At 39.4% G+C, this 20,356-nt stretch overlaps 3 protein-coding genes across 4 annotated transcripts; 2 read left to right on the top strand and 1 right to left on the bottom strand.

The window, feature by feature from the left end:
* Nucleotides 1-2,422: 2,422 nt before the first annotated feature.
* LOC105915214 lies at nt 2,423-6,557 on the bottom strand. The gene is made up of 10 exons (XM_012849630.3): nt 6,401-6,557; nt 4,815-6,311; nt 4,638-4,730; nt 4,455-4,559; nt 4,249-4,358; nt 3,963-4,154; nt 3,704-3,866; nt 3,397-3,562; nt 2,784-2,878; nt 2,423-2,701 (listed from the first exon to the last, which is right to left on the bottom strand). The coding sequence occupies exons 1-10, from the start codon at nt 6,555-6,557 to the stop codon at nt 2,616-2,618; spliced, it is 2,664 nt and encodes an 887-aa protein (XP_012705084.3). The 3' UTR covers nt 2,423-2,615.
* A 1,624-nt stretch (nt 6,558-8,181) lies between these two features.
* On the top strand, nt 8,182-11,105 carry LOC105922470 (cis-aconitate decarboxylase-like). Its single transcript, XM_012858395.3, has 5 exons — nt 8,182-8,292; nt 8,571-8,758; nt 9,071-9,163; nt 9,390-9,595; nt 10,181-11,105. Exons 1-5 carry the CDS (start codon nt 8,214-8,216, stop codon nt 11,103-11,105), a joined length of 1,491 nt encoding a protein of 496 aa, XP_012713849.2. The 5' UTR covers nt 8,182-8,213.
* A 3,976-nt stretch (nt 11,106-15,081) lies between these two features.
* Nucleotides 15,082-17,926, top strand: zgc:174917 (uncharacterized protein LOC565650 homolog). Of its 2 annotated transcripts, none has more exons than XM_012858494.3 (7): nt 15,082-15,159; nt 15,619-15,807; nt 16,436-16,688; nt 16,780-16,871; nt 16,971-17,110; nt 17,458-17,562; nt 17,643-17,926. In XM_012858494.3, the coding sequence occupies exons 2-7, from the start codon at nt 15,678-15,680 to the stop codon at nt 17,727-17,729; spliced, it is 807 nt and encodes a 268-aa protein (XP_012713948.1). In that variant the 5' UTR covers nt 15,082-15,159; nt 15,619-15,677; the 3' UTR covers nt 17,730-17,926. The 2 variants fall into 2 exon arrangements, with proteins under 2 accessions (XP_012713948.1, XP_021170887.1); XM_021315212.2 differs by lacking the exon at nt 15,082-15,159 and adding an exon at nt 15,174-15,206.
* The last annotated feature ends 2,430 nt before the right edge of the window (nt 17,927-20,356 follow it).

Genomic DNA, 20,356 nt, shown 5'->3' with positions numbered 1-20,356 from the left:
ACATCTAACAATGAGTTTTACTTTTTTAGTACAATAGTCACTGTCCACATGATGTTACTGGAAAAGTGAGTTCATTCACTTACAAGCCAAGGATCTCAGAGATTTTTATAGCACATTTTGAATAAGAAAACACAACAAAGGCGTACCCATGGAAAAAGACAGTACAGCAGAAGACTCTTTTTCATCAAATATCTGTTTTCATTGCTTTTGGCGTGTATTCCTAAAAGATAAATTTTAAAAATGGATATATTGTTTGATAGCAAAGCATTAATCTTTGACAGTAACACATCTTCTCTTAATTGACTTCTGCCTTCATTGTAAAATGACATTTTAGAATATTCTGTTCTTTTAACGTTGATCAGTCACATTCAGGATGATAAAAAACTCAAGCATCGTAAAACCAATTTCTCAGCACCATTGATGGTAAGGGTTTATGTCGTATATTAAAGAAGGCCTGAATGGAAGCTACAAAGAATCTATTTGATTTTCGCTATGGGCGCAACACTGTCTCAATGGGTTAATGGGTTGGTAATTGTACAGAAGCTGCGCAGAGGTTTGTTTAACTAAGACTCCGCTTCCTAATTTGAACCCTGGAGAACTACTGAATTCAGCCAGATTCATAAAAAGAAGAGCTGCTCTTTCCAAAGTGGGATGAATGCTTTTTCTCAGGACCACGGGTACGATGGTTTTTGTTTGGGGGCTCGGGCCATGTCAATCACTGTCGACTCCTGGCTGGTGGCTTATGGTTCACAGGGATGTTCCGGGCCAGCAGTGGACTACAATGACCTAACTGAGCCCTTACGGGGTTCCTGCTCCCTAGATCTACCAGGGTCAAACTTGCTAGTTCATTGTCTGTCCGGGGCTGCTGCAGCCTCCCAGAGCGTAGACTTCCTGTCTCTTGGAATAGATTGGTATGAGTTTTCTACTCCTCTCTCCACATTATCATCAGCAACAAACACAATATGAACATGTATATTAATATTGTATTTTAAAGTCCTAATATCCTAAATCTAAGATACTTCTCAGAGAAAATGGCTGCCAGTATTCTCATATCTGTACTATGTGAACAAGCCTGCCTATTTTCTCATAATGTGCCCCATGTGCTCCCATCTTTGCCTCAACACTTTGAGAAAATTACTTCTCTTCATGCAAGTACATTGCTGGAGGATGTTGCAGCTATATATAATCAATTCAGCTCTTAGAGAGTTTTCCCACAAGATATGTGTGTCAAGACTCAGCAATAAAAGCAGATAAAAACATATATGTTTTATTTTTATTTTGAATACATGTTTTTTTTTTCTAGCTTATACGATTTCCAAGATAAAAGGTATGAAAGTCTGAGATTATACATCTTAAAAATAGTCTTAGCTTTCATTGCTAAATTTGGACTTTTGTGTTGTTGTCTTGTTTGCTATGGTATAGCTACAAAATATTTTGCAGTATTTTAACCATAGCAGATTTATTCACATATAAAACCTGAACATTAATGTATTTAGTGATCTAACAAAGTTTATATATTGTTTAAGAGTTAACATTGTGTTATGGGAGTTCTGAACAGATAACTGACTTCCCTGAGTTACTGAAGAAGGAGGCGGTCGAGTGGATACAGTTCCAGCACCTTTATTGAGAAACAGAGCAGAGATCACATAGATGGAAAGTAATCGCACCCCACGGTCCCGCTGCAGTCTGCGTCTGCCCTGTATCTGCCTGCCTCGCTTTTCGGGCTTCCCCTAATACTGCACCATGGCCTTGGTTTCAGATATAACAAAGACAGTCTATCATAGACAATAATCATTCTACGCAGCATTCAGCCTTGCACTCGGCAAACAGTGGAACTTATACACAGACATCAGGTCTCCATCAGGGACATCAGGGGAACCCCAGAAAACGCTACCCCCCCAGGGGTAGTAAAAACTGGCAAGGCCCCCCTCCCAGGGAGATCTGCTCTCGGCCAATCTGAGCCTGAAAACCCTGTATTGAATCTAAGTGTTAACATTACCAGCTAATATTAAAGGATCTTTAGAGCCAATCCGATCCTGGTTCTTCCTATATCAAATCAAAAGGTGCATAAACCATAGATCTTTGTGTGTCTGAAACCAACAGTTTCCATTTTTTCATAAACCCATATTGATCAATATGATGTAACATTAAAGTGTAGATCTCATAACACAAAAAAATCAAACATGTGAGTCAGTGGAACAGAGCAGTTAAACAAACAGCAACACAATATGAGAAGAGTCCAAAATGTCAAGAACGCAGAGTTAAGAAAGCCTTTCCGTTATATCATGGCAAAAAAACAAGCATCAACACACACATAAGAAGATAAATTAGTTCATTTTTTTATTGACAGTTGATTTTTTTGCAAACATATACATATTTTTTATTCAAAAACAGAAGAAAAAATGTCAAGTATCTTTTATTTAGTTGGGTTTTTTATATACATAGCTCAACATCATTTGGAGTAACAGTGCAGAACAACTCCACCCAAGATTTCATTGCAAATAGCTCTAAACTCACACAAGGTCACATAGAAACTGAAAGAGCAGAACTTGTGAAGCAGTTGAACTTGTTTGAACAGAATGAGAGTGAAACCTCCCAAGAAGCTGATAGCCTTATCATGCCATAGTGCTTTTCACTCTGTCAAATATCTGTTGAACCTTTGCTGCAGGAACACACCCCTCCCTGACAATGCTGATGACTCCTGTGGAGACAGTTTGAGTTAGCTATAAAACAATAACTGTTAGTATGCAACAAATAAATACGCAACTGCTGTGTGTTTTTACCTTCATCAATCCTCAGACAGCTGACCACAGTGGAAGCAACAACCTCATTTGAGTCACCATCACAAAGGACCCCCTGGATCTTGTGCCCTAATCGACTGCAGAGAATCAAAAGATTTTTCACACAATTAGAGCTCTGCTCGAGCTGCACTTTCAGTATTAAAGAAGCAAGTATAATTCACAGATTAAATAAATTATATAATCAAGTTGCAGATGAATCAAGTGAAGCCAGGTTTTGCATCAATAAATTGCATTTCTGTGTTTTGGAGGTTATTGCTTCTCATTTATTTTCAAAGAATAACACACTGAATCTATAGATACTACGTATATACTTTATAGTGGATATGACACCTAATCCAAGGCTAAATATTGTCATGTCGTGACTAAGCTGATGTGTAAAATGTCCCACAAATCAGGACAAATGTGTGAATGTTAGAGTACTGTATTAAAGACAAATACTTGAAATAAAATCTACTGGAAAACGACAAATGGAACAAAACTAAAGCTCCTGAAGTAAACCTTTCTATCAGATGGTAAATGTTGTGTAAAAAATATACATCTGCTTTGACATACAAAGCAAAACTTTCCATTGACAACATGAAAAAGAGTGTCTTACTTGATGACCATGCTGTGGTGGGTGCTGTCTGGTTCTCCGCTGGGATTGGCTGACGTGATAGCGAGGGGTCCAGTGAAGTTGCAAAGGTGGCAGGTCACTGTGTGGTCAGGGACACGGATCATGATGCTGTCCCTGGTGCCAACACGGTCATAAGCTGTTCCAACTCCTAGAAAATATATTTTTTAATTAATTATCAGTTATAACATAGTGATCATCTTGTTTCAGTTCCATCCCATCTGTCTACATCTTCTTATCTTAACAAAATTTTGTGAACAAGCTTCATTATAAGCTTGAATGTAAATCTTACCTAGTTGTAACAGCCAGTCTCCTTTGCTGACGATGCAGCTGATGCCTCCTGGATAAACATTCCTCATGAACTCCCACAGCAGAGGGCTAAAGGGAGGCTTGGCTGCCACCAGCTGTTCCACACTAGAAATGCAAATGCATATAGGCTTCTCTGCTGGTCGGTCCTGGAGGAAGATCATATTTCACAAGATGATGATGGCTTTTGTCTGAAATAAGCATGGTGAAAATCTATATAAAATTATTCTTAAAACATTTCTTACTTTGATGCTGTAGATTCTCTCTATCGCCTGGGGATTTTTGCAGGAGGCAGCCAGAGCGTACACAGTGTCTGTGGGAATACCGCACACTCCTCCCTCATCCAGAAGCCCAGCGATCTTTAAGAGGCCGCTGGTGAGGCGAGAGCTAGCCACCGGACAGGGCAGCTCCTCAGATAATTCTGATTTCATCTTTTCCTAAAACAAAAGATAATGCAGGGGATATGTTTAATAATTCATGTGTAGCTGAGGATTTTAAGAGGATCAAACATTTTGTCACTGGAGTGATTACCTTGATGAGTGAAGGCCCCATTGGCAACACTCTTTGTGAGAAGATGCAGTTTATCATTGAAGCCAAAGTGCCATATATGCATATGAGGGAGACCAGTGCAAGCATGGCAACTGTGAGGAAAAAAAGTGTCAAAATGTACATGAAATAAGGTGAAAAGATCCATCCAGACCCATGTATCTTATGGTATGTGGCTTTTGATAACTTACTTTCAAGCTCATATGGCAGCTTGTGTAAGGTGGAGAGAAGGAAGCAGACAAGAACCACCTCCATGAGTGTTGTTAGGAACAGAAGAACCAAGTTCCTATAAGCAGCTGTGAACAGTTAACAAAAATTATTAAAATATTCGAAACACAAATATCTACAGCTGAAAATGCACTAATAAAACTTACCAATCAACATAAGGAAAGCATTAATGACCAGGAAGGCGATGGCTCCTGCAGTAAAACCATAATCTGCCTCGGTTGAGAGCTGAAGCTGGTTACCTGGTGAAAAATGGCTTGAGATGAAATTCCTGTGTAAACTGCAACAAATGCTGCCATGCTGCTCATATATTGGCCTTGACATACCTGCAAATCTAAACCATGTCCATGTTGCCCAAACAGCCACATAGATGGAGGAGATGACTGAGCAGAAGCGCCCTCCTCCTGTCACTTGCAACCTGCTGACATAGGCCTGGATGATAGCTCCAGAGATCAGGACCCAGGGGATGGTCAGGTGCAGGAGGGAAGGGTTCACACTCATCTGTCTTGAATGTAGAGCTGACAGAGCTGCGACCCCATTTGAGAGATAGAACAGAGCATCTGAGGTCTGATCAGTTGGTGGCAGCACATCCTGATCTCCCTGTTTGGACCTACATCCCAAAGCCCTAGTCAGCTGCTCATAGGACACTGGTTGGGGTCCAACAGGTATAAGAGATTTCTCTGCAATGGTGTTGATGAGACGGGTGAAGGTGCCGTAGATAGAGACTGCAGTGAAGAGAGAACAAGCTACACCAAAGAAGATGTAATAACCCTGCAGGGGGATCTGAGGGACCGTGGAGACTGTGAGCAAGACAAAGAGCAAGTTATGGATCAACTCCAGGACGTCCATGTTCAGGCTCCCCACACAGAGCACCAAAGCTGCCGCCACAAAGAACCAGTCTCCTACCATTGCTTCCCTTCCAGAGACAACTTTACTGTCCTCCACTATTAAAACAGACACAACAAACTCATCCCAAGCTTTGATCAGCCAATATGTGGCATGGAACCCAAACTTTGTGGTGTGGTAGCAATCTTGGCGCAGATGGGCGTAGTAGCTGGAGAATAGCTGGGCAACTGAGATGATTGATACCCATACAACCCCTAAACCAAAGGATTTCATGTACCCAAAGCTATAGAAAGCAAAGATGAACGGAGCAATGGAGTCGCAGAAGAAGCCCAAAGCCATTGGTTCTGCATATTTTGTGTTCTTCTTCTTCTCCTGGCCTCCACTCTGAGCTTTTCCTGAGTTGGGGGTTCCTAGAAGAAGAACATTAAAGAGTGGGGTCCCAAAACCTTTCAAGGCTGGACGCTGAGTCAGACCTTTGATGAGAAGAGCAGCTGAGCCATAGATGGCAAACATCAAAATGAGCAACTCCAGAACCCCAGACACCACCAAAGCCCAGGAGTCTGCAGCTAAAGCCACTGCCTCAAAGATCAAAGTACCCGTGATGGCTCCAAAAACAAAAGGCATGATGTAGTTGACCGTGGCAGAGCAAAAAGCCAGAAGAAAAGATAGGAGGATGTAGGGGACCAGGCCAGCAATGGCTGACTCTTCTATGGAAAGAAATAAATAGGACTGTGTGGCATTATTATGAGATGTGTTGCTCATCATATTGTGGGAGGAATTGTTCATGATCTGATCTACTGTTGAGGCCATATTTGGATTTTCAGACAAGGCACCATAGTAGATTCTGGTTGCACCATAACTACCCCAAAGAGCAGCATAGCCAATGAAGGCAGTACCGCTCAAGTGGTCGTATTTGCGGAAGGAGAGAAGTCCAGCCACCAACTGGCATACACCACCTATCAGGATGAGATGTACGCCTGGAAAAAAAGGGTTGCAAAATAGGGGTAAGCTATCTTCCTGGACCTTTTAAATCTGTTTTCTTTTGTTATTCTATGTTTAATTTTACCTGCAAGAATGTTCTCTACTCCAACTGGAGCTTTGCCACTGTGAGCTTGACTGAAGTTCTGTAGAAGTACAAGGAATGCACTGATCCCATTCGACAACATGCCTAACACTCCTGGTTCCCCGTAGAAACTGGCAGGAAATCCATCTGATGCTGCCATTTTGGTTTCAGTGAGTGTATTTCTGATGACGTACATCACAGAGAATATATAAATGTTCGTAATTCTAGAAATCAAACACTGACCATTTGTTCTAGAGAATGCTGCACTGATTTAGTTATATGCCTTTCCATTAAGATTCTAAATTTAAGCTTTTTTTGCCCAGTAACTGGTTGCAAAATCACATCACAGAATAGATATATGGAAACTAATACCAGACGACTGTGGTATGATTAAACATATTAGCTCTTAAGCAACTAGTCTCTATGGGAAAACACAGTAGTAGGGTTTGTTTCATGCTGAGGGACCTCTGGTCTCAGCACTGGCTTCCAATAGAAACTGACTTGTCTGCTGTATTTGTCAGAGTTTGGTGACTCCATCTACACCAGCATTTTTGACATTTCAAACGTATGCTTTGATATTTCTTTTTTTGTCAAACTTCATTTAGAGATCTGCTATTTTTTCTACGCAGAACTTTATTATTATTATTATTATTAATAATAATAATAATAATAATAATAATAATAATAATAATAATAATAATACACAAATGTGCAATTTTTTTTTACAATTTTTAGACAATATTTTTGCACATTTTGTTTTGTAACATATAATCTTAACCAAAACTTTTCATTTAATTGGTGTAGAGATTTATTGCCACTCATGTAAACGTAATAAATCTTGTATATCTTTAAACAGCTCATTTATATGAGAAATAACTGAATAGTTAAAATATCCTTAACTCGACCAGTAGACAGTACAATGGGCTTTTTTTTTCTTACAAGTTACTACAGCTGTTTTGAATAAATGTAGCTTAACCACTCCTAGTCATAGTATGGTTGGATCCTCTCCAGAATATTTAAATATTGTCACATTATATGATCTCTGTCTATTCCAAGGTTTTAAGCCATAATTTCCTGCACAGGCATATTAATCTATTTGACCAATGACATATCTTAAGAGTACAACATAAAACAAAGCCTTACTTCGTCAGATGCTTCAAAGATTAAATGCTCAGCTCTCCTGATACACAGAAGCAAGGTGATCCAGTATAAGACTCTTCTAGTTGTAGGAGGAGTTCCAAACATACTTCTTTAGTTTTTTAACATCAGTTGAACCATTACATAATGTCCTGTCTTTTCAGATGTTTTAATGATGAGTAACAGCAGAATCTGGAACTTCCAACCTCCTTCCTTGTTCCTTTGAGGCAAGCTTTGGTACCTGGGCTATATAAAGTGACACCCTCAACATATATTAGAGCAGCATCATTCAGACACTCTGAGCTAACAGCACAGAGAAAGGGAAAGGCACTGAAGGGAAAACAGGGTTTCCAAGAGAAGAAAAGACAACGTGAAAAAACGCAGAAGGCATCATGTTCAAGCTGCAGGTAAAATATATTTATGTAATTAAAGAATCTCCTTACACATTTGCTACGATAACTGCATTTAAAGCCTTTTGATGAGCTTTAAAACATACTTCTCATATTTCAGCATAAACTGGCACTGCGACTAATACTGCTCAGCCGCTGACAGGAAAACCTTTTGTTACAATAATGCCATTGTCTTCCAAGACATTTACTTCATTTCACCTGTGTCTGACAAAGATAGCCTGCAGGAACTGATAAGATATTTTTTACTTACTACTAACTGGATCATTTGAATGTTCTACTCTTGTACGCTACAGAAAACCCTCAAACTAATCCGAGCGGCCAGACGAGTCCACAACTCTGCAGTGGAAGGTGGGAATTTATGGCTCTTTGTAGAGGCAACTTAGGATATGTTGGTAATTTATTCATAGTCCACGAAATTTGAATACTTTCAATTAGTGGTGTAGCATAGTTTTTTAAAAGTTGAAGTGGAATGTCACATTTATTTAAGCTTCTTTTTAATCACAGCTGTACGTAAACCGGACAAAAAAATTGTTAAACTCATTTAATCCAATACATATGTACAACAATTTGCTTTCGATAGACTTTCTAAACTTTACTTATGTAGATACTGTGCTCCTTTCTGACAGTGTTGACAAGCCCAGCTCCCGAGGAGACAGTCACTGGAAGTTTTGGGAAGTTTATCAGTGAGGTCAAGTCTGAGCACTTGTCCTCTGTGGTTCTCCACCGCAGTAAAAGGATGGTGCTGGACAGCATTGGCGTTGGTCTCATTGGCAGCACCACTGAGGTGTTTGACGTGGTGCTACAGCACTGCAAGGTGAGAATGACAATATGTCAAAAGCTGTTTAATTGAAATAAACATAGCATGAAATACTGTCTCAATAAACTGATTTCTATATAATTTATAACTGAATGATGAATGGGCTAAACAGTTGCATTGTGCGACTTTGATTTGAATTTCTTCTGCTTTAGACAAGCCTGTAGAATCAGACCACTTAAACAAAACATGTCCTGAAAACCCTTAATAAAAGCCCAACATGTTGAGATTTTATTCTGCAAGTGAATTTGTATTGTTTAATGGGAATATAACTAACATGACCATAATTAACTGTCTTTCTATAAACCTTAGCACATGTATGGCCCTGATAATATCAGCACAGTATATGGACGCAGGGGTGTCAGGCTCTCCCCAACACTGGCAGCTTTTGTCAATGGAGTTGCGGTGAGTGCAGTTTTATTGTTAAAGACACAACAAAAGCAATTATTAAAAGGCACACAAGCACAATCAGGTAGAAATTTTTAAGTCATCCTTTGTGTAACTTTGGTAAAGTGTCCACTATCACTACTAATTACAAATTTTTCCACACATACCATTTGACACACAGTCAGTTATACATACATACGTACAGTTTTTAGACTCCTTTAAAGCTATATCTTTGTCCTTGTAGACTCACTCCATGGACTTCGATGACACCTGGCATCCAGCCACTCATCCATCAGGAGCCGTTCTTCCTGCTGTGTTAGCTCTCAGTGACATGATGCCAGCCAGCAGGAAACCCAGCGGCCTGGACTTCTTACTGGCATTTAATGTCGGCATCGAGATCCAGGGCCGCCTGATGAGGTTCTCCAACGAGGCCCGCAACATTCCTAAAAGGTCAGATCCTTGGAGGGTTGCGGCATTAGAATTTGGTCCACCATTCTATTTCTAGCTGAAATATAAATGCATTTTGATAAATGCAGAGAATGTGTTTAATGCACAGAGCAAAAGCTGCGCAGAGTGAAGGTATAAAAGGGCGCACACACCTGAAACATGTGAGGTCTTTCATAGCTTGATAGTGTTTTTCCACTCCACAGTGCATCTCACAGCTGTATTCCTTGTTGATGTACTTGTCTCTGGACTGTGGTACATTTGGTTGGCTCTCTTTGGTTAGCTACAGCTATTTTTGTTTGCATTGCTTACTTCTGCAACAGTTAAAGCTCATCCAGGTTGGGGACAGGTGAAAGGGTGCACACATGTTTCAACACTTACGATGTAGAAATGACAGCACTTGATATTTAGCTTAGAAGGTTATTTAGAGATAATTTAGAGTTTAAGTTTTCATTACATCCTCATATTTTTTGGTCTCTGCACTCTGCTAAGACAAATGTTGACAGATTGAAATACCACTAACTTCTAAAATACATGCTATGATGTTTATGCATTACATATTCAGGTCTCTCTCTCTCTGTCCTTTGTCAGGTTTCATCCTCCCACTGTGGTTGGTCCTATGGGAAGCGCAGCAGCCTGTGCTCGCCTTTTGTCTCTGGATCCCTCTCAGTGCAGTCATGCCTTGGCTATAGCTGCTTCCCTGGCCGGAGCGCCGATGGCTAACGCTGCCACTCAGTCTAAACCCCTTCACATCGGCAACGCCTCACGTCTGGGGCTTGAAGCTGCCCTGCTGGCCTCCAGAGGCCTAGAGGCCAGTCCTCTGGTCTTGGATGCAGTTGCAGGAGTGGCAGGCTTTAATGCTTTTTATGAAGACTATGTACCACAACCTTTAGATTCCCCCCATGACGGCCATGCATTCCTGTTAGAGGAGCAGGACATGGGCTTCAAGCGCTTCCCTGCCCATCTGGGGATGCACTGGGTGGCCGATGCTGCGGCTTCTGTCCATAAGCTTCTTGTGGGAGCTGGTCCTGGAAAGGTCTCCCCACACCAAGTCCAGGACATTTTGCTCAGAGTCCCCCTGTCTAAATACATCAACAGGCCTTTCCCTGAATCCGAGCATGAGGCTCGCCACTCCTTCCAGTTTAACGCCTGCAGCGCTCTCCTGGATGGTGAGGTGACCGTGAAGTCCTTCACCCCAGCTGCCATGAGTCGACCTGAGCTGCACGCTCTGCTGAGCCGCGTTCGACTGGAGCATCCCCACGACAACCCTGCTAACTTCAACCTGATGTACGGAGAGGTCCAGGTGATGCTTGTAGGAGGAGACACTGTGAATGGACGTTGTGATACCTTCTACGGTCACTGGCGCAACCCTCTGACCAACCAGAGTCTGAGGAAGAAGTTCAGGAACAACGCCGAGGCGGTGCTTCCGTCAGCGAAGGTCGAGCGGCTGATTGAGGCAGTGGACGACCTGGACAGACTTGAGGACTGCAAGGACCTGCTCTCACAGCTGCAATAAATGTGTATTGCAGTTAATTTAAATATGTAATATTAAGCATACATACGCTGAAAAAGAGCATCCAGAATTTTTTTTATATTCTTAGTGCGGCTGCTTTTGAGTTTAGCAACTACCAATTAACCCCCATTTGTACATTTGTCATCTTCCTCATGCTGCTTTAAATTGTATATATTTGGTAGTTCAAATTACTCTGTTATTTTAATATGAAGGTGTTTTTCTGTAGTTATTACAGAATGATGTGTATGTCCACAAAATGTTCTGTTTTTGGTTCAGATTGGAAAGTTTGACCTGATATTTAATGCACTTGAAATTAAAGGTAAATGATTTTCTGTTGGGTTTTTTGATGCCTTATTGTAAAGCCAATCCCCTGCTTGTAAGTATTTGATTAACATCAAAATGCACTGCAAACATAGCATGAGGATAGATAACAAAAACATTGCTTCAGTGAATGAGTGAATTAAAAATGAGCTTTAAACTTTTACATGGTAAATGGCCTGTATTGTATGGCCCTTTATCAAGTACAGAGGACTTTACTTTACACTAGAAGAGCTTTACACTACATTTAATCATTCACACATTGACCTGCTAAGAGTGGTGAGCTACATTTGTAGCAGAAATGAGGCTGCCATACATTGGCGCCACCAGGCCGTCTTTACACAGCCAGCAGGGACACAACAACTGTCAGACCAAGGGGTTGAACCAGCAACCCACACATTAAAGGCAAACTCCTGGCTCCTGCGCCACTGTCATGATTGTGGACATGATTTAAAAGAGGCTTTGAAAGTATAAACTGTACCATCTACTGTATATCTATTGTTTTATACTTTATTTGGTTGTATAAAATTGAAATTGAAGAGAAATGTTAACTGTTGTATAAAATATAAACATTAAATAACATCCAAGTAACACAAAAGTCGATGAAATAAAATAGAGTTGTGTGCATTACACTGTTGTCTTGACTCTTACAGTATAAATGCTTTATGAAACCATTAAGATCCAACATGTCCTCTTCAATTCATTTTTACTTTACAAGCATGTATTAAAATGTCCCTAATGACTTTGCCGTAAAGCAGAAATAAGCTTCCTCAAGATTGGTATTTTGCAGTTTGTAAGACTTAAATAATTTTATTCATCAGTCATCAGGAACCACATTAAGTTTTTTTTGCATTGAACCATGATAAATGCAATATGAACTGAGTTAAAAAGCATACGGTACATGGCAAAACTCACTGGTAAGAGAATGTGGGTAATCAGGAGGAGGGAGGGCAGTAAGAAAAATATGTAGACACAAAATAAGTTTAAAACAACAAAATAAATTTGGAATATTGTCAAGATCCAGCAATGGGCTGGTAAATTGTAATGATCCTTTGTATACTGCTTTTGTTCTGCAACCATTAACTTTCCTGCTCTGTGGTGCTCCTCTCTGCTCTGCTCCACTAATCAGTGGGAGCAATGACACCTGCACTGATTTTGATTACTTAATTAGTGCGCACCATCGTTGCTTCCTGTATACGCCTGTCTTACACAGCCAGTCTCTGCCAGATTGTTGAAACTACCAGCCAGCAGTCCTTGCCTTCCTGCCTGCCGGGGACCTTGCTTTGAGTTTTTAATTTCCCTGTCCAGTTGGCCTCAGAATTCTGGAAATGGACCTCTGGCTCTGCCTCCTGAACTAGCCTCTTTCATTACCCTCTGGAAAACTGTGCCTGATCACACTTACGGTCTTGAATCATGCTACGGACACTCTTCCTGCCTGTGCCGTACAGCATTCCTGTGCGGCGCGCACCTGCTGCCACACCTGCTTTACCCAAGTGGAGCTCCAGAACCTAGAGATCAGATCCAGTGCAACCTTGCAGGCTCTGAAAACGCTCGTGGCTTTGATTCAGCGCGCATTCACTTACACTGAGCTGTTGCCAGCCACTAACCTTTCTCTCTCCCCCACAGTGGTTCATGTGTGTTGCATTGGAAGAATGGATTAACAATGGGATGAGAAGAATTTCAATAAAGATGACAAAACTCGATCTTTGTCTATTTATTTGAAGGCAAACAGCGTTCAAAGACACTTCCTGTCAGCTCAGTGAAACTGCCAGAGAAGAGCCCCGAGCGGAGGGATGCATACACATTTATACACCTTAGTGACATCACGCAAGACCTTTAACCGCACTAAACAAGACTTCTCCTGTCTTCATGTTATATAGTGAGTGTTAAAACGGAGAGGATGCAGATAAATATAAGGCAAAGATGAACAGTCATGTCTCATTTTACAGAAAAGGGGAACGGAATCTTTCCATTTAGACAGTTCAGACACACTGACCTCTTTTCCCTTAGAGTGTCAAAAAAAACAGTTAATAATATGATCAGAAATTGTCCTTTATAGTGTGTTTCCCGCAGTTTCCTGGCTGTGATCAAGGTTATTATCTTCAATGAATTCTTCAAATCCACTCCTGTTGTCTAGTTAAATTATCAGGTCTTCTGTTTGGCGCGTTACAACTTGTGGGTTTTTTTTGTCGTTTGTGAATGTATTTGGACTGATTTGAGTTTCCTGGATTGTACTTTGTTTAGTGTTTGCTTATTTTCACTTCTGTCGATTTGTAAGTGAGTTCTGTTTTCAGTAGCTTGTTATATCATGTTCTGCCAGATTTCCTCCCGTGTTTACTATTATAGTAATGATAGCAATAATGATAATAACAATAATAATAAAAATGAAAATAATAATCAGCAAAAAGTAGCCAACATCTATTTAATAGGGGTTTATAAGTGACCTGGATAATGGATAGAGGGGCACTGGCCCAAAAAACCTTGAGAACCACTGCTGTATCGCTCGATTCATTTCTCAATTTAATTTCTCAATTTTTTTCAATTTCTTGTGGCCTTTGAATTAATGTGTCAGTTTTGTAAATAATAATTGTTTCAAGTGCAATTTGCGTATTTGCTTTGAAATTCTCCTTTTTGTCATTTACGATAAAGTGTCTTTGCAATGATGTCATAAAGTATGCCAGGAAAGCATTAGTATGTTGTTAGTGTTTGCTTTGTTACTGAAAAGATTTCTTCAATTGTTTCCTGGTCACAGGTCATGAAATCCTAAAACAATGAAGCAAGTCACGAATCAGTGATGAGCTGTTTTTCTTATTGAAATAGTTTGCTTATAATACTTACAAGGTTCCTGGTTCAGACCATACAATTGATTTTGTGAATGGAAAACTCAATATTAGCATGTAAAAATTTACAAATTCATGAGAACAACATGAGAACTATAAGCAGGCTTAACAAAAGTTAATGCACAAATTTGCAATTGACCAGATGTCATTGTTGAGGCTGCATGTAGACTTCATTTTTACACGTACAAAACATTGCTCCAGTTTAAACCAATATAACATATTTTGTTTAGGTTTTGTCCAAGTAGTCTAAGTTTAGACTTAGAATAAAAAAATAATAGAGTCCACAAATCTTAAGTTAGAAACAACTTGATTTGATGAAGACATGTATTATTTATTTTAGTGCTCGTCAATACTGAGGAAAACACGTCTACAAAGGTCTAAAAACCTGTTAAAGAACTTGTGTACATACCTGTTCCAGCCTAGACCTCTGTGAACCATTTATGCATCGTTTAGACTAATTTCTAACATTAGTAAAAAAAAATATTTTGCATTTGTGTATTTCCTTTTTTCTATTAGTTATCATAAACCTCTTTGTTCAACCGTGTTTTTAAGATGTCAACAGAAACTGCCTGTATAAGAATAACAGTGTGTGTTTCCTGGCAATCAAGTGGAAACAATAGCAGGTAAGATAACACAGATGGCATTTACCTCCAACAAAGAAAAGGTTTTTGAACAGCCTGGATACACCTGAATGATTCAACAGTGACAAAGCCATGAACTATTCTTTCCTCAAAATATGATGACATAGATTAGAACTGTACAACTTCAGAATACCTATTAAAATGCTAACAAAGAAGTAGGAGTTTCCAGATGATGCTGTGGAGCATATAAAAGGCTGACGGAAAAGAACTTGGCAGAATCCAGAGTCTGAGAGAAGAAGACGACTGAGCAGGCAGCAGGTATGCAGAGACTCTTTCTGCTGTAGTTAAACGTTAGACTTTGCAAGGTAATATTTTACTCCCACAAAGGAAAGATGATTGTACCATTTACATTGTTTGTAAATCAGAGGTATATGTCCTGCTTTTTTGTGGAAATTAGACATAAGAAATGGTTTAAGAGAGATTTGTGCACTTCAGTCTCAGTGCATGATTGTTTCTATTGCTTACTGAAACAGCTTATGTAGTTTTTAGTTTATTTCTAATTTTACCTAAGAGTACAATTAACGTGATTCAAGCGTGTAATGAGTTGAAAACTCTGCAAACTCAGCCCAAGTGGGTGGGGTAGTGCTTATTTTGAAGTGCATGTTCCAGTTGTCTTTAAAAACCAGCGCAGGAGGAAAAAAACGCTAATTTGAAAGCGTACCTTTAATGGCACAAACTAATCTTAAACTCTGTTCAACTTTTTAACTCCACCTTCAGCTTATATCTTGCCAACCTCAGAAGCAGAAAGTGAGCGGTATCGACAGCGACACATAAAGATGAATACATCTGCAGTTAAACTACAGGAGAGCTACAACCAGGAGGGCTTCCTATCACCGCTTCATGTGCTGGATGACAAAGAGCTGAGGGAGGCAAGGGAGGCCTTCGCTAAGCTGGAGGAGGAATTTGGTATGTAGGATGCAGAGAAAGGGACAGTTAAAAAGAAAAGGTTAGCCAGACATTGTGTAATATACAGAGAAAATCATTCAAATCTGGTATAAAGGATACAAAGGGTAGTGTATTAATTTTTTTTTTTTTATTTTTTTTTTTTTACAACCTTATGTTTATTTATGTTGGTCAACTGTGATTACTGAAATATGTACAGTGCACAAAAATAGTATGGAACACATCAATGTTTTTCTTAGTAAAAACATCTAGAATGAAGGTTGACTTAACGGGTCATGGGCAACTCTTCTGATTACTGTTTTCACTTCTGTCTTTAATATGTTGCGTGGTTACTCCTGGCCGTGGCTGGGCTGAAATGATCATGGTCAAAAAGGTGCTAACCGAGATGTAAAAAAAAAAAAAATTCAGCAAGTTTACTTTGCTTTGCAAGAATAAGGTTGCAAAATTTTTCAGAGCTGTTCAGGTTTGCCTATCTTGAACTGCTTCTTGTCCAATACCTGGCTATTAAGAAACCTTTCATCAAAAGAGTGAACCAGGGCAGTTAACGAAAAACAACCGTTGAAGTATTCTATACTTTATTTTAGCAGCTACATCTAATTTCCTTTTTTATGTATTTGTATATATCCAACAGGCACAGAGTACACTCAGTACAGCCTCCACAACGTTCATCTTCAGTACCACTGGGTGATGAACCTGACCAAACACCCCCGTATCCTGCAAGTGATCCAGGCCATCTTGGGTCCTGACGTCATTCTTCTGGACTCCAGATTTATCTGTAAATACCCAATAGCCAAACCTGATAATGGCCAGGAGAAAGAAAATAATCAAAACAAACCTGAGGGAGAAAATGGGCTCCCATATGTGGCCTGGCACCAGGACATGAGGTTAATATAACTAAACGTAATAAAGAGAAGTGAAGCTTTGTTTTTATCTTTATGTGTTTGCATTGTATGATTAAGATCTCAATGTTCACAGGTACTGGGGTATTGCTGGTGGACCTGTTCTTTCTGTGTGGCTTGCTCTTGATGACTCACAAAAAGAAAATGGAGCCCTCCAGGTCATCCCCGGTACCTAAGCTATATTTGTTATTTTGTTGCATGTTTAAAGAATCACTGGTAGTTCAGGTCAACTGTATGTCCCACATACTTTACATCTGTCCCTTATAGGAAGCCACTGCTCTGGCATGTTGCCCCATCGCCAAGCAACCCGGCCAGGAAACTTGCTGTCAGTCAACCAAGAGATCCCAGAGGAGCTGGTGCAAACAGACAAAGCTGTGCTTTGTCCTCTAAAAGCCGGACAGATGTCGGTAGGGTCATTTATTTGTGAGGTTAAAATTTGATGTGATTAAATGTCGCTTCATGCTTGCTCAGTATGAGGGATTGCTGCAAAGCCATGGACAATGCAGATGACTCTCCCTGTAGCTCTACGCTTCTCCAGGAGTGAATGCTGCTTGTCAAGAGTTTGATGCAATCAACTGGGTTCCCTTATATAGGAAATTTTTGACCAATCTGTATAATCTGATTGAATTTGACTTTGTAAAGTGTCTTGAGATGACATGTTTCATGAATTGGCGCTATATTAATAAAATTGAATTAAAATTGAATTAAATGGTCTGAAGTTTATCTTAATCAAAAATGACTTTTTTTCCCCTAGATTCATGATGGACTTCTTGTTCATGCAAGTGATGGAAACACTTCCCAGAAGAGGCGCTGTGGTTTTGTGATCCGTTATGTTCCCACCCGTGCCTATCCAACCGAGGTCAGAATCATATTTCCTTAGATGGTGTTTTTTAGTTGTCTTTCAAAGCAAATAACTTTTACTCACTATTTCCATCCTAGGATCCTGATCGACCCAGGAAATTTCAAGCAACAGACTTGGCCTGTGGCGTGGACAAGTTCCACCATTTCTCAAACAAAAGCAAATGAAAGATTACTGGAGACTTCACAACTGCGCAAACATCTCTCCAGAGAAATCAAATGTTTATTGTAATTAATTTAAAACACAAATGTTGATGGTATCCATAAACTCTTTGATTTAGTTGTTTCAGCTAAAACAACTGACATCCTGCTGTATTTGACGATTGCACTGTTCCCTAATGATTTAAATAACCCCCCCCCAAAAAAAAAAAAAAATAAATAAACTTTGTCAGTTTTAACAATAATGTATTTAAATCAACTCAAAACATTTCCTAATGTTACACAATAATATGCTTGACTAATTTCAGATTTTCTTCTGGTGTGCTGGATTCATGGTTCTGCCATAAATTCATGCAGGGCTCTAAATGTGACTCTTAAAAACACTGTCTTGTTAAGTCATTCTTATAAACTATCAATGCCTGTTTAAATCTTGTTCAAAATAAAAAAACAACAAAATGTTAAGTTTATTTTCTTTCTTTTGATCACCTTTTTTATTGGATAAGTTGTATTGTGTGTAACAGCTACTTCCTGTTTTCTTTGCTGTATTTCGTGGGTCTAAGTGATGTTTCAGATTCTCAATTTGATCCTTATTCCTTTAATAGTGACATATTTTTTTATTCTGAAACATAAGAATGTTTAAAACACATATTTTCTGTTCTTGCACTTTATATTTACGTTCATGTTTCACATTTTCTTGCTATGGTAAGGGATCACTAGTTAGCATTACTTAACATAGTATTGCTTCCATTTCTGTCTTTCGTTTCTCTGGCTTAAAACTTTCCTTTTTAATAAAACTTATAGTTAGACTTGCTTTGACAGTGGTGGCCACAGCTAACAAAAAGTTAGCTTCACTAACTCATATTCCACTTTAAATTCTCTTATTTATGTTTGCCAAATCCGCAGAAGGACCATTTTCATCAGAATACAATACAAATTTATCTTCCTGAATCGAGCATGCCCCGTACAATAGGCTGAAACACACAACACAATCTAATTGGCTCTAGGAACTCCTTCAAAACAGTTGGAAACCCATTTCAGGCGACTAACCTCATGAAGCTCATCGAGAGAAGGCCAAGAGTGATCAGGGCAGAAATCAAATTAAAGAAGGGTATTAAGAAAAAGTTAAAATATATAAGATGTTTTGAGACATAATTCTATATCATTTTGAGTTATAGTTTTGATGTCCTCATTAATTATATATATATATATATATATATATATATATATATATATATATATATATATATATATATATATATATAGTAATAAAAATAAGAAAAAGCCATTGCAATGCGAAGGTGAGTCCAAACCTTTGGCTAGTGTATTTGCATACACTACAGTCAAAGTAATAGAAGCCAATCTCTACAGACATTCTTTCAGGGAATGTACTAGAAAATTGTATAAGTGGTTGTTACAGATAAGAGGGAGAGATGATCTTGAACAATTCTGCTCTACTCCTCAGCCCTGAGAAGATTGTTTCAGCACAAAGATAATTTTGCTTTAAATACCAAGGAAGTTCCATGAAGCATCATAAAACGTACAAAATGAATACCAGAATCAAGAAACTTTATTGTCATTAAATGTAACCATAACGATTATTTTGGTGAAGCTGACACAGAATGCACAAAACTACACAAAACACGCACATACAAGACATGATCTTAATTTTTTTTAAACAAGTTGATTCCACTGGCCGACCACATCACTCCCTGGGAGGATTGTATAGTGTTAGTAGTTAATGGACTCATGTATGTGTCGAAACATCGAACAGCAGTCTACAATATTGTGCAATACATTTAGTTAGAGAGTTGTGCAATTTAGATAGATGTCTAAACAGACAGTCCCTGAGAGATTTACGTGTGCTAATACACATTTGCAAGCAAGAGGCAGTATAAATGATTTACATCAGATCAGAAACTTGAGTAACCAGTAGTGTGTTTTTGTTTAACAGATTATGAACTGGGCTGATGGTTTGTTGATTTTCAGCAGTGGGACATAGCCCTTACAGTTTGAGGAAATAAGCTGTTTTTAATTCTGTTGGATTTTGATTTAATGTTCCTAAACCATTTACCTGATGGAAGTAGGTCAAACAGTGCTTCACCAGGGTGGGCGGGGTCTGTTTTCTGAACTCATGCAGCATAGACTGAGGTTCAATCCTAACACCCTTAGTACTGTAATAGCTTCTAGCTCCTGCTCCTAGCTCCTATTCCTTGACCTTTCAAGGGGTCAACAGTAAGAACTCTATTGTGGGAAGGAAAAGAGCTTCAGACTGCTGTGTTGATTTTGGACAGCCTTTAACTCCAACATCATTACGTGATGGAGGATGATGCGACTCAAAATCTGGGCCTACATCCTTCCGAAAATTAACTACAAAGTGTGCCATCTCTTTTCTCCCGACATTTTCCTTGATTTCCGTGAGGGGTCTGTGCTGAAAAGTCATGTCATGTAAAGGGGATGTGGATGTGGGATACTTAAAGGGTTCTTTGCACCAGTAAGGGGCGTCGCAAGGTTCCTAGGCAAATCTAGCCGCAGGAGGGAGCATACAGGCTACTTTTCCTACCCCCTACCTTACTGACTGTTCTATTTGGACAACCCCGTATCATGGTGACCGCTGAAGTACTTCCGCATTGGCTAAA

Source organism: Fundulus heteroclitus, chromosome 23 (assembly GCF_011125445.2).
Source record: "Fundulus heteroclitus isolate FHET01 chromosome 23, MU-UCD_Fhet_4.1, whole genome shotgun sequence".
Lineage (NCBI taxonomy): Eukaryota > Metazoa > Chordata > Actinopteri > Cyprinodontiformes > Fundulidae > Fundulus > Fundulus heteroclitus.
Note: the sequence above shows the minus strand (reverse complement) of the source record. Positions and strands in the feature narration are given on the sequence as shown.

Excerpts from the sequence above, each read along its gene's own strand:
- LOC105915214 (XM_012849630.3), bottom strand. The coding sequence starts at position 6,557 with ATGGCAGCATCAGATGGATTTCCTGCCAGTTTCTACGGGGAACCAGGA. Across the intron at positions 4,155-4,248 it reads TGGGGCCTTCACTCATCAAG|GAAAAGATGAAATCAGAATT; the intron begins GTAATCACTCCA and ends CTTTTGTTTTAG. Across the intron at positions 3,563-3,703 it reads AGACTGGCTGTTACAACTAG|GAGTTGGAACAGCTTATGAC; the intron begins GTAAGATTTACA and ends TATATTTTCTAG.
- LOC105922470 (XM_012858395.3), top strand. The coding sequence starts at position 8,214 with ATGTTCTACTCTTGTACGCTACAGAAAACCCTCAAACTAATCCGAGCG. Across the intron at positions 8,293-8,570 it reads CCACAACTCTGCAGTGGAAG|TGTTGACAAGCCCAGCTCCC; the intron begins GTGGGAATTTAT and ends CCTTTCTGACAG. Across the intron at positions 9,596-10,180 it reads GCCCGCAACATTCCTAAAAG|GTTTCATCCTCCCACTGTGG; the intron begins GTCAGATCCTTG and ends GTCCTTTGTCAG.
- zgc:174917 (XM_012858494.3), top strand. The coding sequence starts at position 15,678 with ATGAATACATCTGCAGTTAAACTACAGGAGAGCTACAACCAGGAGGGC. Across the intron at positions 16,689-16,779 it reads GCCTGGCACCAGGACATGAG|GTACTGGGGTATTGCTGGTG; the intron begins GTTAATATAACT and ends CAATGTTCACAG. Across the intron at positions 17,111-17,457 it reads TAAAAGCCGGACAGATGTCG|ATTCATGATGGACTTCTTGT; the intron begins GTAGGGTCATTT and ends TTTTTCCCCTAG.